The sequence below is a fragment of the Vulpes vulpes genome, chromosome 1, assembly GCF_048418805.1.
Source record: "Vulpes vulpes isolate BD-2025 chromosome 1, VulVul3, whole genome shotgun sequence".
NCBI classification, from domain to species: Eukaryota; Metazoa; Chordata; class Mammalia; order Carnivora; family Canidae; genus Vulpes; species Vulpes vulpes.
In genome coordinates this window covers 32,300,311-32,317,487 of record NC_132780.1, presented here as the reverse complement: position 1 = coordinate 32,317,487, position 17,177 = coordinate 32,300,311, and the positions used below count along the sequence as shown (strand labels likewise).

At 46.9% G+C, this 17,177-nt stretch overlaps 1 protein-coding gene across 3 annotated transcripts in view; it reads left to right on the top strand.

Moving 5' to 3' along the window:
- DOCK8 (dedicator of cytokinesis 8) overlaps window positions 1-16,630 on the top strand; it is a 227,655-nt gene extending 211,025 nt beyond the window's left edge. For all 3 annotated transcript variants that reach the window (XM_072762059.1, XM_026001584.2, XM_026001585.2), the window contains 5 exons: window positions 888-1,124; window positions 3,974-4,117; window positions 5,642-5,748; window positions 14,600-14,770; window positions 15,360-16,630. In XM_072762059.1, coding sequence (XP_072618160.1) covers window positions 888-1,124; window positions 3,974-4,117; window positions 5,642-5,748; window positions 14,600-14,770; window positions 15,360-15,420 — 720 coding nt within the window. In that variant the 3' untranslated portion in view covers window positions 15,421-16,630. The remainder of the gene's footprint in view (window positions 1-887; window positions 1,125-3,973; window positions 4,118-5,641; window positions 5,749-14,599; window positions 14,771-15,359) is intronic.
- Window positions 16,631-17,177: the final 547 nt, after the last annotated feature.

Here is a 17,177-nt window from a genome sequence, read left to right as displayed (position 1 = left end):
TCTCCCCATCTGTATTGACCCCCTAACCACCCCTGACCAGCAATGATCTACTGTCTCTATAGTTGTGCCTTTTCCAGAATGTCATGTAAATTGAATCCTACAATAATAAGCGCAGTCACACAGCCCTGAGAGTGTGGCTGCTGTCCCTCCACACAGCGCATTTGAGACCCATCCATGTTGTAGTAGTTGGTTCCCTTGTCCTGCTAAGTTGTGTTCTGTGGTGTGGCTGTACCACCGTTCGGTTACCCATTCCCACTGGAAGGACGTTGGGGTTGTTTCTGGTTCTTGTCTACGATGAACTCTCCTGCTGTAGACATCGTGTATGGGTTGTGGTACGCACATAGTTTTCATCTCTCTTGGATACACACATCAGTTGGGGCTGCTGGGTCGTATGGTCAGTGTCATGTATCTGAGTGAGAAACTGTTACCCTACTTCAGAAGGGGCTGTACCAGTTTGCATTCCCACCCTTGGAATCTGAAAGTTCCAGCTTCTCTCCATCCCTGGCGGGGCCCAGTCTTGTCACTTGTCTCCAGCTTGGCCATCCTACTAAGTGTGTAGGGGTCATGGTTTTTCCAGAAAGGAAAGATTGTCTGTTCTGAATAGCAGTTGGCGAACTTCCATAACAAATTTCAGTTGGACCAGTTAGGGCAGTTTAGAGGGGCAGCTTGGAGACCTGACTTCACACGGGCACGTTGCCCTGTCCTTCTCACACCCTGTCTCTCCCTGGGGGTGCAGAGCAGGGATAGCTGACGTCTGGCCTGATGTTCTCAGCTTCTGTGGCTTTGGGGTGCGCGCAGGGGTGGTGCAACCTTGCTGTGTCCCAGCAAGCCTCCCCAGTGTATCCAGACCAGCTCATCTCCTCCTTCTCCCACCCTCTTCCCCTCAGGCCTACATACAGATCACTTTCGTGGAACCCTACTTTGATGAGTATGAGATGAAAGACAGGGTAACCTACTTTGAGAAGAATTTCAATCTGCGGAGGTTCATGTACACCACCCCCTTCACCCTGGAGGGGCGGCCCCGGGGAGACCTGCATGAGCAGTACCGGCGGAACACCATCCTGACCACCATGCACGCCTTCCCCTACATCAAGACCAGGATCAGCGTCATCCAGAAGGAAGAGGTAATGGCATCTGGAGCCAACGGGCTCCGAGCTGAGGTCACTACTGAAAGCATGAGTCTCCCTCCCAGGATGACACACACACACACACACACACACACACACACACACACACACATCTCCTCCACGCTCCTTCATGGCAGACTGGAGTGAGAACCCAAAAAAGGGACACACTTGAAATATATTGTGGTGGTTATCCTGTGATCCTCATGGCTCCAGGGAATCCCATTTAGACAGCTGCACATTTTGTAGCGTCATTTTATATTTAAATATTTTATGTTTTGAAGTAATATCTTTAACTTAAATATAGTGGCACAATTACAGTATTTAATATGTATATTTTTATGATATGTTTATATGAAATATATATTTAAATTTTAAATGGTTGATATTGAATTTTTAGATGTTTAGAAGCAAATATGTGATTCAGTCAGAGTTGTGTTATGAATTATGAGAGACCAGGAACAGCAAGCGAGAAAGCCCTTGAAAAGAGGGGCCTATGTAAAATAGACAGGGAGACCAGGTGACTTCTAGTCCCAGATTCTTCCTGCAGCATTGCCTGAGACACTTATTTTCATTCAGCTTCCCCATCTCTACACTGAGAGCAAGGACTCTTCTCTCTTCTCTGGTTCTGTGTACAGTAGAAGACTTTGAATCCGTTTTAATAGGGCTGAACAAGAAAGTGTCTCAGAACTAGACATAGTATAAATACTTTATTTTACTTTATTTATTTTTAAAGATTTTATTTATTTATTCATGAGAGACAGAGAGTGGCAGAGACACAGGCAGAGAGAGAAGCAGGTTCTCTGCAGGGAGACTGATGCAGGACTCGATCCCAGGACTCCGGGATCACAACCTGAGCCAAAGGCAGACATTCAACCACTGAACCACCCAGGTGCTCCACTTTATTTTACTTTAGAATACATCTGTGTACATTTATTTGTCATTCAATTTATATAGGGCCCCAGCCTTCCCTGTGATTTGGGTTGGCGGATCACAATTCAGCATTGTCTTTCTAGTATAAGCCCCACCCATAACACCCTGTTCCTAATTTTCAGTTTTCATCTCTATAAAGCAGAGGAGAAGCTTAAAGATACTTGCTAAACAATATGAGGGCAGAGTCCTTCCAGATTTTTATGATTTGCTTGCCCCTAGCCCTTTACAGTTGTCTTGGGCACACCTAACATGGCAGGAATCTTTATGGCAGCTCACTTTCATGACGTTTTGCTGGTGTTCAGCGTGGTTTTTGTAGAAACAGTACTGTTTCTTTCCACACCCACAGTTCATCAGCTTGTGCATTATTTAATTAGATTAGGTCATTTAAAATAACAACTATAACAGGCATCATCAAGTTGGTGAACGGATGTCTCATGGGGCAGGAGCAGAAGTGGTTGAGCTCACTGCCCACCGGCTAGGGTGTTCAGCAACCACATCAGAGAGTGAGCTTCAGAGAGGTGAGAGAAGTCCTGAATGAGTGGCTCAGTTAAGAGGAGGTTGGTTTAGAACGCATCCATTATATTTCTTATTGTTTTGGCCTTCTGAATACTAGGACAGGAAGGCATAACACCAAAATAAACTCATGGTCCCAGTAAGAATCCTCACAGCATTTCTTTTATTTTTATTTTTTTAAGATTTTATTTCTTTATTCATGAAAGGCACTGAGAGAGAGAGAGAGAGAGAGAGAGAGAGACATAGGCAGAGGGAGAAGTAGGCTCTGTGTGGGGAGCCTAATGTGGGACTTGATCCCAGGACCCCAGGATCACAACCTGAGCCAAAGGCTCAGTCACTAAGCCACCCAGCGTTCCAAGAATCCTCGCAGCTTTTCTTGGCCTTTTTTCATTCCCTGAGAACCTCAGTGTGTTAGATGGCCAGGGCTGTTGTAACAAAGGACACAAACTGCATGGCTTAAACAGCAGAAATGTGTTGTCTCACGGTTTCGGAGGCCAAGGGCCAAATCAAGATGGTGGCAGGGTTGGTTCCTTCCAAGGGTTATAGGGGAATGGATGTGTTCTGGGCCTCCCTCCTTGGCTTGTAGATGATGGTCTTCACCGCATATCTTCACATCCTCTCCCTCTACCTATGTCTCTGTGTCCAAATGTCCTCTTCCTCTAGGGACATCCACATAGAGGGCCTATCCTAGTGACCTCTCTTTAACTTGATTACCTCTATAAAGACCCTATCTCAAATAAGGTCACATTCTGAGGTCCTGGGAATTAGGGCTTCACTATATGAAGTTGGGGGGGAGGGGCATAACTCCACCTGCAACATTCAGGAAGGACCCTACCCCAAACCCGCAGAACTTGACAACTAGCAGCTTGACCCTTAAGAGAATTCTGTTAACTAGGAAATCACCTTCGGTGTGAGTCTGAGAAGGTACAAATGATGTCAAAATCATGTTTTAAGGTGGGGCAAAACTTTGAGTGCTGTGCTTCTAATACTTTTTCCAAGTCAAGTAACTTGTTCAATAATTGAAAAGGAAACTTGACAGTGTAGAAAGAACACATGGATTTTGAATGTAGACATCATGGTGATCTAATTCCAAGCTTCCTGCTTACTACCTTGTGTCATTTGGTGGCACTTCCTTAACTTAACCAACTCGTCCCTGGGTAAGGTGGAGAGAAGACAGAGGTGGTTTGAAGGACTAAATGAGAAATGTATGCAAAGTTCCTGGAATACAGTAAGTGTTCGAGAAGCGTTAGGCCTTTCCTTCCTCTTAACCCATCCGGATTATTTGAAATACTCTGAAAGGCTCCTTACCTGCTTCTTCAAATCCAGGTGTGTGATAGTTCCAGATTTGTCTATGGCTTACAAGACCAGACAATGACTTCCCTACTCTTATGTCCTATGTTCAGTTTGTTTTGACACCAATTGAAGTTGCCATTGAAGATATGAAGAAGAAGACCTTGCAGCTAGCGGTCGCCATTAACCAGGAGCCTCCTGATGCCAAGATGCTTCAGATGGTCCTTCAGGGCTCCGTCGGAGCTACTGTAAATCAGGTGAGCACAATCAGCTGGTGGCAATTCCTCTGGTTCTTGTTATTTTGGTTTTCATTATATATCGACATCCTCCTTCCTTGAGGTTGAGGAGGAGCCTGGTCCACACATAAATGGTATCCCTAACTTAGACCCAACACTTATGAGATTTAGAAGACTTGAGGAGACCTCCTCTGCTTCATGTAACAACCCATGGTAGAAAAGTCCCAGACATGAGTGAACCATGTCTAAGGAGGACAGTTTTCACAGAGAGATCTTCACTTGGAAGCCAGACCTGGCAGCATGTTCCAGATCTGGGGGCCTGTTACAGAGGGCTTAGTAATGCCTAATTTAGGCAGAGTCATTGCAGAGCTGGAGACCAATCTAAGAATATCTGTAGGAGAGATGAGAAAGGGTCTAGAACATGCAGCCCCTGGGTCAGTCACCCGATGAACCCAGCATGCCAGAGGTCTTGCCAGCCAGGAGTAACCAGGGACCAGGCTTCTTGGGCTACTTCACACCAAGCTGGATATTGTCAAACCCTTAGAATCCTCACTCCCAAACTCAGCATGTAACTAAATCAGTCTCAGATGCAGGGAAGTACTAGCTTCATACTTTCTGTCCAGTGGGTATCCTTAATTTCAGATCCATTTTTGTCCTTGTCTACACCTCCACTCAAAAACCCAGTGAGAACTGTGGCTTATTCCTCAGCACAGCTGGACTTGCCTGCAAAAATTGTGTCCAGATAATATCAGGGAAGTAGAAATAGCGGAGGAGAAATTACTATTACATTTCCATGATAAAAGAAAATATTGGGAAGTTTTCGCTATAAGTCCCAATCCTTTAACGAAAAGGAAGACTTTATAAGCCCACAGCCCTGGACTACATATACACTATGCATATGTCTGACACAAGGCAGCAGTTACACAAAATGGTGCCCACCACTGGGGCAACTAAACAAGTGAATATATGAATAGACAAATCAAGACAATCCCCATTTTTAGAAAAGCAACTCAAAGCACATACCCTGTGATGCAATAGTATTACCTTTACATACAAAGGAGAGCCTATTATTAGTATAGCCTTTGATTAAGAAAATACATTTGGGGGCACCTGGTTGGCTCAGTTGGTTAAACGACTGTCTTCGGCTCAGGTCATGATCTTGGGTTACTGGGATCAAGTCCCACATTGAGCTCCCGGCTCAGTGGGGAGTCCACTTCTCCTTCTCCCTCTGCCCCTCCCCTACCCACACCTGCTCACATACACTCTCTTTCTCAAATAAATAAATAAATAAATAAATAAAATCTTTAAAAAAAAAAACAGAAAATACATTTATACTTCTGAGTATTCTCCTAAATGTTCAGACTCCTAAGAAATCAAAGTTGCCTAAGAAGTTCAGGACCTTCCTTGATTTTTTTTGTTTTTGTTTTGGTCACACCACCTACGGAATTAAGTGTTCAAACTCAGAAGTCAATCCAAGATTTTTTTCCCCCCAAGCAATTTAATTTTCTTTCCAATTTCATATTGTTCTGTTCCTTTCTTCACCAGGGACCACTGGAAGTAGCCCAAGTGTTCTTGGCCGAAATTCCAGCTGACCCAAAGCTCTATCGACATCACAACAAGCTGAGATTATGCTTTAAGGAATTCATAATGCGGTAAGAAGGAATGTGGCTGGGAAGGAAGTAGCGCAATGGTTCTCAAAGTGTGGCCCCCCAGGCCAGCAGCTGCAGCATCACCTGAGAACTTGCTAGAAAGGCAAATTCTTGGGCACCAACCAGAGCTACTGAATCAGAATCTCCAGATGTGGGACCCAGCAGTCTGGGTTTTAACAAGCCCTCTAGGGATTCTGATGCACACTCAGGGCTGAGAACCACAGCTGCAGTGTGCCAGTGTGCTGCGTGTGCCAGTAAATAACCGACATTTAAACTATAAAGTGCTTTCATGTTTATTGTCTCATGTGTGCCTCACACATCAGACAGGTATTATCACCAGCCTCGCTTTGGAAAAGGGGGAACAGAGGTTTGGAGATAGGAAATGATTTTGCCTAAGGTCACACAGCTAGTTAGTAGGAGAGCGGAATTCAAATCCAGATCTTATTGAACCACATAGCCCATACTTCCATCTGCTGATCGTCTACAATGCTTTCAAGTCTGAGAGGGTGTTGGCATCGGCTTCATAAGTTTTAATATCACACAATAACTTATTTTTCGAATCTTAAGACTAGACCCTGCCTCAAATGTGGTGAAAGGCAATTCTAAAGTTGGGATTTTCAGAAAGTATCGTGTCTCTGGTGGTCCTGTTGTCAGACATGCTTCTGTGGGGTGGCATCAAGAGTGGCTGTTCGGGTGGCATTGGAGCAGGTCTTTGCACAAGGTCTTGCAAGCTATTGCAGTACAGACGGTTACCGTGGGGTCTCCTACGGCCCTAAAAAGAATGATTATGAAGGATATGGTGACTTTTCACCCACAGGAGGTAATGACATCAGGAAAACATGTACCAGACTTTCTTTTTAACCTCAGAGAAGCATTATCAAGTGTAGGAATAAACTCCCTTGGCAGATGGGGGATAAAGGAGGCTAAAAGTACAGGCTTGCTCAATTCACTGAAAACTCAGCAGCATGCCAGTGTTGGGTAGGATGAGACCTACTCCTCCTCCATAGGCTCCGGTGAGGGGTTTGCACACTTGCTGTGTGTGGAGGAGACACACTCAGTCCATGGGCGTGCACTTGTGCACATACATGGCATACACACACACACAGATTATATTTATTAATATTTTAGTATTTGAATTGCTTCTTATATTTGAGAGCAATTCTTACACAGAAGCTGCATTTTCTTTAGGTGATAGTGCATTTTTACAGGACAAAAAAACTAGAAAAATATTGGGGGAATTTTTAAAAATCCATTTCCTCTTCACACATCTTCGCTTCAAATTATTTAGGGGGAACACCTGGGTGACTTAGTTGGTTAAGCGTCCGATTCTTGATTTCTGCTCAGGTCATGATCTCAGGGTCCTGGGATTGAGACCCATGGCAGGCTCCCTGCTCAGCAGGGAGCCTGCTTAAGGTTCTCTCTCTCCCTCTCCCCCTTCCCCTTCCTCACATGCTCTCTCTAAAATAAAATAAATCTTTAAAAAATAAATAAAATGAGTTATGGTCAAAGGCCCCTGAGGCTGGTGGTGGCCCTGGCCTCTCTGGAATGTTTAGGGAGACAGATCACAACCTGGATATGATCAGTTGTGGAAATACAGGACCCCTGTGTGCACGGCTAAATACCGACACGGAAATCCAGGGTTGCAGGGTTCAGAAAGGGACAGTACCTTAGACGCTGGAGGGCCGGGGGAGCCTCTGGAAACATCACTTAAACTTCATCTCAAATATTTAGGTAGAACAAAGGGGGTGATCAGAAGAGGGAGCCGTGGCCAGTAAGGCAACGAACTGCCCAAACTCTAGGGGTACCTCTGGGCTCTTCAGAGTCAGCAAGAGCCGCATGTTCCTGGGAGCCTGCCAGGACAGGAGGACAGAGGAACGACAGCAGTAGGGGAGATGGGGCTCTGAACAGAACTGAACCATGGAGCAGTCTTGTTAAGAGGAGACGTGATTTTGTTTCCTGGTCTGTAAATCCTACCCTCAGGACAGCCATGGACGAGGAGACCTTCCCCTCCCCTCCCCACCCCCAATTGCTTAATAGCTTCTCCAGTCCCCTTAGCAAGTTACAGCTTTTTAATGAGCAGAGTAAATATCGTGTCACACTGTTTGCACCGTGTCTTTCCTCCCTGCTCTCTGCTTCCGACAGCAGAGGTGATGCAAGAGTGGAAAATATGGAGGTTGAAGAGCTCTTAGGTTTTCCCTGGAGTGAGCTCCCGGGGCAGTGGCTTGATAAGCCCAGATCTGCAAACAGAAGTGAGCTTTCCGATGCCTCTTTGCTGAGAGCAGGAGTGTACACTTGCCAGTGGGCTGCAGCAACGTCCTGCCACGGGGCAGTGGCAGTGGCCTCTGACTCAGCTGTCATGGCACTGGCCTGGCCACAGAGGCCCCAGCACAGAGGACTGGCCACAGACAGCCCGATGACAGAGGACCCAGCCACAGAGGACCGGCCACAGAGACACCTGCCACAGGGCCTGGCCCGCCACAGCTGCTGCTCATCCAGCCAGTCCTGCAGCCCCTCAGCCAGCTGTCAGGTGGGGACCTGGATCCCCTCCTGCCTTTTCCTGTGATAAGACAAAAACACCAGGGCTTCAGAAGCCAACATGGTGAGATACACCATTCTGCTTCCTTCCTCTGCCGCCACCCCTCCCCCAACCCCCTCCAAAGGACTCAAGCTGTTCTAGACAATGCAACCAGAGCCAATCTGAGTTTTTAATTTTCTCCTTAACATTTCTGCCTCAGCTCAGGCTGGTGTAACCAAATACCACATACCGAGCGGCTCAGAACAACAGCCATTTATTTCTCCTGGTGTTGGAGGCTGGGAAGGCCGAGATGAGGGTGCTGGCAGGCTGGGCACCTGTCGTGGGCTCTCTCGCTGGCAGGGCCACCTTCTCCCTGTAGCCTCACATGGTGGAGGAAAGAAGAAAGCTCTCTGACAAGGGCACTAATCCTATCATGGGGTCCCATCCCTAAGGCCATCTACACCAGGATTCTTCCTACAGGCCTTCCCTCCAAATACCATCACACGTGTTAGGAGTTTAGGGGGCAGGTGTAGGACACAGACATTCCGTCCAAGGCATCCTCTGAACTCTCATCCTTACATAGACTAAGTGATCTCTACATTGATTTTTATACTTAGATAAAAGGTCACATCCTCAACAGCACTAGTTATAAGTTGTTTATAGAAATGGTTTCAGCCCCACTCAGACAGGCTTCTCATGTACCTATGGTCACCGAGTCAGAAAACTGGGCTGTGGGGTGATTGGCGTTTTGTTTTTGTTTTTTTTAAAGATTTTATTTATATATTCATGAGACACACAGAGTCAGAGGCACAGGCAGAGGGAGAAGCAGGCTTCCATAGGGAGCCTGATACAGAACTTGATGCCCAGATCACGACCTGAGCTGAAGACAGATGCTCACTACTGAGCCACCCAGGTGCCCCAGGTGGTGGTGGTTTTAAGCTGCAGTTAGGGTCCGTGAAGAGGAAGGAGCGAGAATTCACCCAATTGGCCAAAGGAAAACCAACTGTGTATAGGGTAGGTAGAAACCCTATACACAGGAGGTAGGAAGAGATTTGAAAATTTGAAAACAAAGCCTTAAATCAGGAGGGGTTGCTCTGAAGCAGATCGGTGGGGGGGGACATAGGAATGACTTTTGTCACTTTTCTAGGGTCACAGAGACCTCATCAGTGGGCCAAGGATACTGGAAAACTGAGAGCCCAGGCTTTTCCCTCCCTCCTGGTTCCTATAATGATTCTAAACAACAACAACAACAAAATCCATTTTGGTTATAGTGTGAGCTTATCTTTCTCTCTTAGCTCCCCCGTCCCCCAACTCTCATGAGCGAGCTCATGGCCCTCAGGGCTCATTCATGCTCTCACACCCCAGGGTTGCTGGGGCTGGTACTGAAGAGAAGATTACATAAGCCTGTGAACCCCAGGACTCTGTGACTCTTCAGGACAGAAGCCCAGTGCCTGTAAGAGGTTAAGGCCGCAAGTGTAATGTGCATCAAGCACTGGTCTGATCTGGTGAACCTGGATTCTAGTGTTTTCCTTAGGTCCTCAGAATCTGCTTCCAGGTGTCAGATGTGAGGCTGGACACCCTCCCAAGCCCGGAGCCCCAATCTAGCCACCCCTCTTCCCACATCTGGCTTTTTAGGAGGAGGGGAAGGGCCACTGTACCTTCCGTGAGACCGGCAGCCACACAGGCCCACCCAGGGGAGGTAGAGGTGGCTCCGAGGGGACAGCAGCAAGAACCTGCCCCTGGTCTGCCCCAAGGTGCATTCCCTGCCCCCACAGCCCTGTGTCCTACAGCAGTGGGGGACACACAGGATGGTGCTTTTCGTTAGGCCATCACCTCTACTTCGCTCCACGAAAAGCCAGCAACAAGAACTGTGAAGCCCTCCGTGGTGGCGGCTCAGCTCGATCCTCACACACCTGACACCGCTTCATCCCCATAAACCCACTTTATAGATGAAGGAAATGGGGCTGAAGGTTATAATTAGCCCAGGGTCACTGGTGAATAAGAGGTGGAAACTAAGATTTAAAGTCTTCACCTGGGACAGGTGGCTGTTGGGTCTGGGGTCTGGGGTCTGGGGTCCCGCAGAGGCCGGCCAGGGACGGAGCAATTCAGGGGCTGAGTAGGACGAGACCACCGGGGAGGTGGGCCTGGCCTAGCCCCAGCGCTCTCAGACCTGCCCCAGCTCTGCTGGAGCAGAGGCCACCAGCTTCCCACCGCCCCTCCTCCCCCGCAATGCCCTGTCCCCACATCATCCTTCCCAGCCGTAAAGGGCCTGGAGCACAGTCCTGGGGGCAGGAGGAGGCCAGTCCTCAGCTTCTCCTATATCCCTGTCAGATGTTCCCCATTCCAGCAGTTCCGCTTCTTCACTGGCCTTGAGTGGAGGCTTGCTCAAGAGGTACCAGGAAGCAGCTGAGAAAGGCCAAGTCCTACCAACTGGGGCTCCAGACAGAGTTCTTTCAACTTGAGACCAAGGACATATGCCTGGATTCTAGCTGCTAAGGCCAGTGTCTTCCCAGGTGGAATATGTGGTGTTGCAGGTTAAAAGTGTGGGCTCCCCCAAGCCAGGTTGCCTGGGTTCAATTACCCACCGTGCCTTAACTCGCTGTGTGACCTTGGGCAAGTTACCTGGCCTCAGTTTCTCCATCTTTAAAATGGGAACTATAATCATAACTATGTCTCAGATCTAGTGTCAGGATATGATGCCTTAATACACAGAGCTTAGAACAGGCCTTGGCACATACTAAGTGATCGATAAATGTAACATCATTTGGCACATACTAAGTGAGGCAGATAGAGACCTGAGCAATTGGAAGGGGAAATAGAAACTTAACCATCTGATTTAAATATAGACACGGCCCACCCATCATCTGGGTGCCTCTATAAGGTTCATGCCAGGAGACACAGTGGGGCTGAGGAGACATGAGCCGAGGAGCGGCAGGACTCTGGATTTGCACCTGACCCTGCTGTTCCTGCAGGTGTGTGACACAGGACAGGCTTTCCATCTCCGCATCTTTTGCTAACTGGGAAAAACAAGGGGGGCACCTGGGTGGCTCAGTCTATCAGGTGTCTGCCTTCGGCTCAAGTCATGATCCCGAGGTCTTGGGACCGAGCCTCAGGTTGGGCTCCCTGCTCAGCAGGGAGTCTGCTTCTCCCTCTCTCTCTGCTCCTCCTCACCACTCATGCACATTCTCTGTGTGTGTGTGTGTCTCTCATAAATAAATAAAATATTTTTTTAAAAAAATTGTGAAAAACAAGGGACAGGAATATAAGCTCTAATATTTCATGGTTCTCATATTGAACAAATTACTTCTTTACTCAGACTGGGTCCATGAAGAATCATACCCGTAAGAACAATAAGTGTTCTTACTCAAAGTTTCTAAGCATTGTGTATGTTTTCACTCATTCAGTCCTTACAAGAATTGCGAGGTGAGCTATTATCAACTCCATATCACAGGTAAAGAAACTAAGGCACGAGAAAGTTCAATCCCTCGCCTAATGTCACAAAGCCGATGTACAGCAAAGCAGGATTCAGAATTGAATGCTCAGGCTCCGGAATCTATACTTGTAACTCTGATGCCATGCTGTTCTCTTTAGGAACTGCATTCAGTTGCTCGTAACAGGGAATGGAAGGAAGATGGCTTAAATAAGATAGGAACTTATTTTGCTCTTATTTAAAAGAAGATCAGAGGTAGTCATCCCAGAACTATGTTATCAGTGACCCTGGCTCTTTCCATTCCTTTGCTCTGCCATCCCGATTATGGTGCATCCATCCTCACAGTCGCAAGATGGCTGCTAGGGCTCTAGCCATCGTGACCACATCCTCGGAAAGTATCAGGAGTAGAGATGAGGAAAGAGCAAAAGCCTTACCCCCTTTGAAGAGCTTTCCTGGTGACTTCATTTTGTGTCTCATCAGCCATCGCTGTTAAGGGAGGCTAGGAAATGGAACTTCCCAGGTAGGCTCACCGACTGGAGTTCTGTTACCAGAAAAGAGAGAGAATGGACTGAGGAAGGAACTAGGAGTTGTTTGCCTTCCCAAGGGCTGATGTGAGGGCTGTGCTAATGGAGCATCATGGAGGAGGGAGGCCGACAGAGACAGAGTTGGGGTTCTGACAACCCTCCTGCAGAAAAGACACCGAACTCCTTACAGAGATCTCAGCCCCTGGAAGAGACTGTCTGCACATGCCAGGAACCACATTCTGGAGCGAAAATGTCCTTCCTTTCAGTCTGGTTTCTGTAGGATTCTGAGTGCTGGAAACCTCCAGGCACATCTGCTATGCTTGTGTTCAGTGACCTTATCAACAAAGGCAGAAACAAAAAAAAGGTGAACTTCTAGAATGGTGGTACCCCTGAGTGAGAGCAGCCCAGTCCATATTTGTGGACCTAATGAAAATGGTACAGATAAGGCCATTTAAACAATTATTTGCACCATAGTTCTATGATGTTGTGTAGATTTCCCAAGAGAAATGGCCATCCTTGAGAACGTAGATTTAGGGCATGGCTCGCTCTTTTTTGTTTTGTTTTGTTTTAAGATTTTATTTACTTATTTGACAGAGAGAAAGAACACAAACAGGAGGAGGAGCAGAGGGAGAGGAGGAAGCAGACAACCTGGGAATGGGGCTCAATCCCAGGACCCTGGGATCATGGGGCTCAGGGAATGGGGCTCAATCCCAGGACCCCGGGATCATGACCTGAGCTGAAGGCAGATGCTTAACCAACTGAGCCACCCGGGCACCCTTAGTGATTATATTTTTATTCCTAGAAGTTCCATTTGGTTCTTTCCTGAAATTTCCCTGGTCTCTTTTTTTCCACACTCTCCAATTTTTTTAATCATGAATTTTATGGTGTTTTTTTTTTATTAAGATTTTATTTATTTATTCGTGAGAGACACAGAGAGAGAGAGAGAGAGAGGCAGAGACACCGGCAGAGGGAGAAGCAGGCTCCATGCAGGGAGCCCGACATAGGACCTGATCCCAGGTCTCCAGAATCACACCCTGGGCTGAAGGCGGCGCTAAACTGCTGAGCCACCCGGGCTGCCCTATACGTTTTTTTAATTACATTTCTGTGTAACTTTGGTCTTTTTTGTTATCCTGCCATCTCAGATTCGTACTGAGCTATTTCTTCTGCTGGTTGCGTCTGTTGGCCCTCCTCCCTCAGGATAATCAGTTTCCTCATATGCTTTGTGACATTTTATTGTGAGCTCATCTTTGGCAAGGGACACTCTTCCTGTGGGTGGCCCCTGAGCCCCGATTGAGGAAGCGTTTCTTCAGAGCAACTTCACCTTCATTTCCCTCTGTGCTGTGTGGATTCCAGTTATCTTGATTGCTTTTAAAGTACGTTTCTCACCTTGGAGCGCTTACCACACAGGAGTATAAATTTGTGACTCACACCCACATGTGGTGCAAACCTAGAATTTCAATTCCTTAGGGTGACTTTCTTTCCCACTGACAGCCCCTAAGTCTTTGCAAGCTTTCGCCTTACCTCTCTGGACAAGTGGCAGTATTTGTCTAGATCTCCTTTCATGAATGAGGCAGCCTTTCAAGCCCCCAAAAATCTTTGCAGGCGACATATCCAGAGCCCCGCTTTGCCATTGGCCAAGGCTCCATTTCCTGTCCGTGTGAGCACCCAGCACACTGTTCTCTCCCAGGCTCCAGGACCTGTGTGCAGTCTTGACCTGTGGCAGCTGCCATGGCCTCAGCTCCTGCCATTACTCTGATTATTACTTTTCTCGTCCTTTCTGGCACCTGGGGCTTCCCTTTATCTTACAACAAATTTTCTGCTATGCTTTCCCTCCAGGTGTACATAGCAGGAGAGGGGGTGGGGCTGAGTGGTACCTGTTCAGTCGGCCACGTGACCCTAAATCACAGTGAGTTTCTTGTGAGCATAACAATGTCCTTGAGTTTGACTCCTGGACTCACCACTTCCGCACAGTGTTATCTTGGACAAGTGACCTAACATTTCTGAGCTTCAAGGACAAAATGTAGATAAATACGGACTTTCCAGATTTGCTGGGAAAATGAACCAGATGGCACGTGGAAAACTCTTTGTAATAGTGCCTAGCGTGTGGCAACTCAGGACATCAAGATCTCTGGGTCATTTTCAAAAACAGAAATTCCTGGGGTGTTACTCCTTAGAGATTCTGATTCATTAAATCTGAGATATGGTGCAGAAGACTGAATTTGGAAAGGCTCCACCGGCAATCCAGATAGAGCCACCAAGTTTGTAGACACTCTTGGAGGTACTCAAGATGCTCGATAGCATCTAGGCACTTCAAACTCCTGTGAAATAAAACTCATCCCTTCCCCCTCCACACACACACACACAACCCTGATGTTTGCATCTCAGGTGCGGTGAGGCCGTGGAGAAAAACAAGCGTCTCATCACTGCGGACCAGAGGGAGTATCAGCAGGAGCTCCGAAAGAACTACAACAAGCTGAAAGAGAACCTCAGGCCAATGATCGAGCGGAAGATTCCAGAACTCTACAAGCCAATATTCAGAGTTGAGAGTCAAAAGAGGTAAGTTCAGGGCCGAAGCCTCTTCCTGGGGCATGAAGGACAGCAGTGAGGGCCTGGTGGTCAGGGCGCTCTGCTGCTCTTGGGGGCTGGGAGTGCACCTGCGGTCAGAGAAGATGCCAGAGCCCTGATCTGTCCTGCTTCCACCCTGACTACTTCTGCTCCTTCTTTCTTCTCCTTGACCTCCCTGGGACCCCTTCATGGTGGCCTTCTTTTTTTTTTTTTTTTTTAAGATTTTATTTATGAGACTCAGAGAGAGAGGCAGAGGGAGAAGCAGGCTACCTATGGGAAGCCCGATGTGGGGCTCAATCCCAGGACCTTGGGATCACTCCCTGAGCCGAAGGCAGACACTCAATCGTCCCTCCTGTTGGCCTTCTTCCCATGGTCTTCCCAGGACCCCTTTCCTCCTGTGTTTTTCCTGTTTGCTGTGAAGGGATCTCAGGACCTTTGCTCATGCATGGACTTCCTGAGTTCCCCACAATCCTTGTCTTTTTCCATGGGTGATTCCCCCCATCTGCATTCCCTCTCTTTAAAAGGCTACTTGATATTTCTTACCTGTTTTTCCCCCTCTCTTTCTCCTTTGTCATTTCAGAGACTCCTTCCACAGATCTAGTTTCAGGAAATGTGAAACCCAGTTGTCACAAGGCAGCTAAGAAAAGCTGTCCTCTCACCTGGAGACTGAGGCTCTATGACCCTGGAGAAGTACTGGCTGGTACTTAAAACACAGGACATTGGCTGCACAGGACGGACTGCATGCTTCCTGAGCAACCAGCTCTCTGGAAGCTTTGGAATCCCAGTGACCGTGGGATTTACGCCAAAATGGGGTCCGATCAGATTTGGGCCTTACTGGGGGTTGGGGATAGAGGAGGGTGGCTAAACACAGGAGCCTGTGTATTTATCAAAGCACGGTTTTTCACAATACTGTACAAAGCAAAGCATCAACCGCATCTCCTGCTGAGTGGTTGGTCGCTGTCTATGGGGGTGAGACGACTTCTTTGGGCCAGATTTGGATTTACAGGAAAAACCCAAATTGCCCATAGGAAGATGGATAAACTGTCTGCTGTCCTATTCAGAGCGAACCTCACTCATTCCGTTTATGGGAAAGGAGGGTGAGCTAGCAGGAGTGCAAAATGCGTTCAATAAATCTGTGAGGGGGGCCTCACTCAAAATCTAAAAATCATAATGATGATTGGAAACTTGGACATAGATGAGTTATTTGTGGACTCATTTGTTACCTTTTTGGTAACGGTGGACTAACTTTGTATAGTTATTTTTGCTTCCTTGTTACTATATGTTAAGTTAATTTAACACGTGTTTATAGAGAAGCACGCTGCACTCACTGATGAAGGAGATGCATGGTACTTCGCTACATTCACTCAAATTCATTCCGACCTCCATAGTGCTTTGCATCTTTTTTCTTCTGCTCCTCCTCCCTCACTCTGCTTCCCCTCCTGCCTGGGACCAAGTTTACTTTTATAAAAGGATAATAGCTCTGCTTTCATTTCAGAACATCATGCCATCTGTCAGCTTGTGCGTATTGGCTCCAGAGCAGATTCAGCTTTGACTTCTTCTGACAATGTACTTTAGGAGACAGAGGAACAAAATTATTGCTTGAGGATTAAATTATATATTTTTATTATGGCTTGTTGACCTTGGCTGGTACTAAAAATGTAATCTGAATCGCAAGCAAAAATGCTTCCCTTTGCAACTTGTGGTTTTTTATTTTGACAACTTGTAACTCTTGCAAAGCACTTCAGAGAAGAGGAAAGCATAGTCATGGGCCTCCCGACAGTGCTACCCTGGGTCGCACCGCTTATGCAATATTTAAGCTGATGTTTATAAAAGATAATTTAATTTGGAGAATTCAGAACTTTTTTGGGTGCTTATACCATCAGGTATGCATGAATTTATATTCTGAAAGTGGTCTTTTTTTTTTTATCATCACTAAAGCTTACTCATTTACATGGTACATTTTTTGGCTCTCAGGCATTTGGGGCAGGACTCTTTCTAAAGTGTATTAGACACTTACTGGCTTTCCTAAATGAGTACATATGATGTACTTTAATTCCAGGTGTTGTTCAGCGTCTTCTATGTGGGGGGTACTGGGTGAGATGGAGATCAAGTCACATTGTCCCTATCTTCCAAAGCCCACCAGCTCAGTGAGGAAAAGCATCTCTACAGGTAGCCACAATACAGAGAAGACTAGAATAGGCCCTCCAGAGCATAACCTTTCATGAGCGACTCAATTTGGGGCATCACTACCAATATTGATTATATTTTTGCCCTCAACCAGTAAGTATTAGGTTACCTAACAACTTAGGTACCATAAGTTACCTACGGCTGACTTCTAACTCCAAGAGCCCTCTTACTCCTAATGACCTAAGATATTCCTGATTAAATGTCCCCTGCT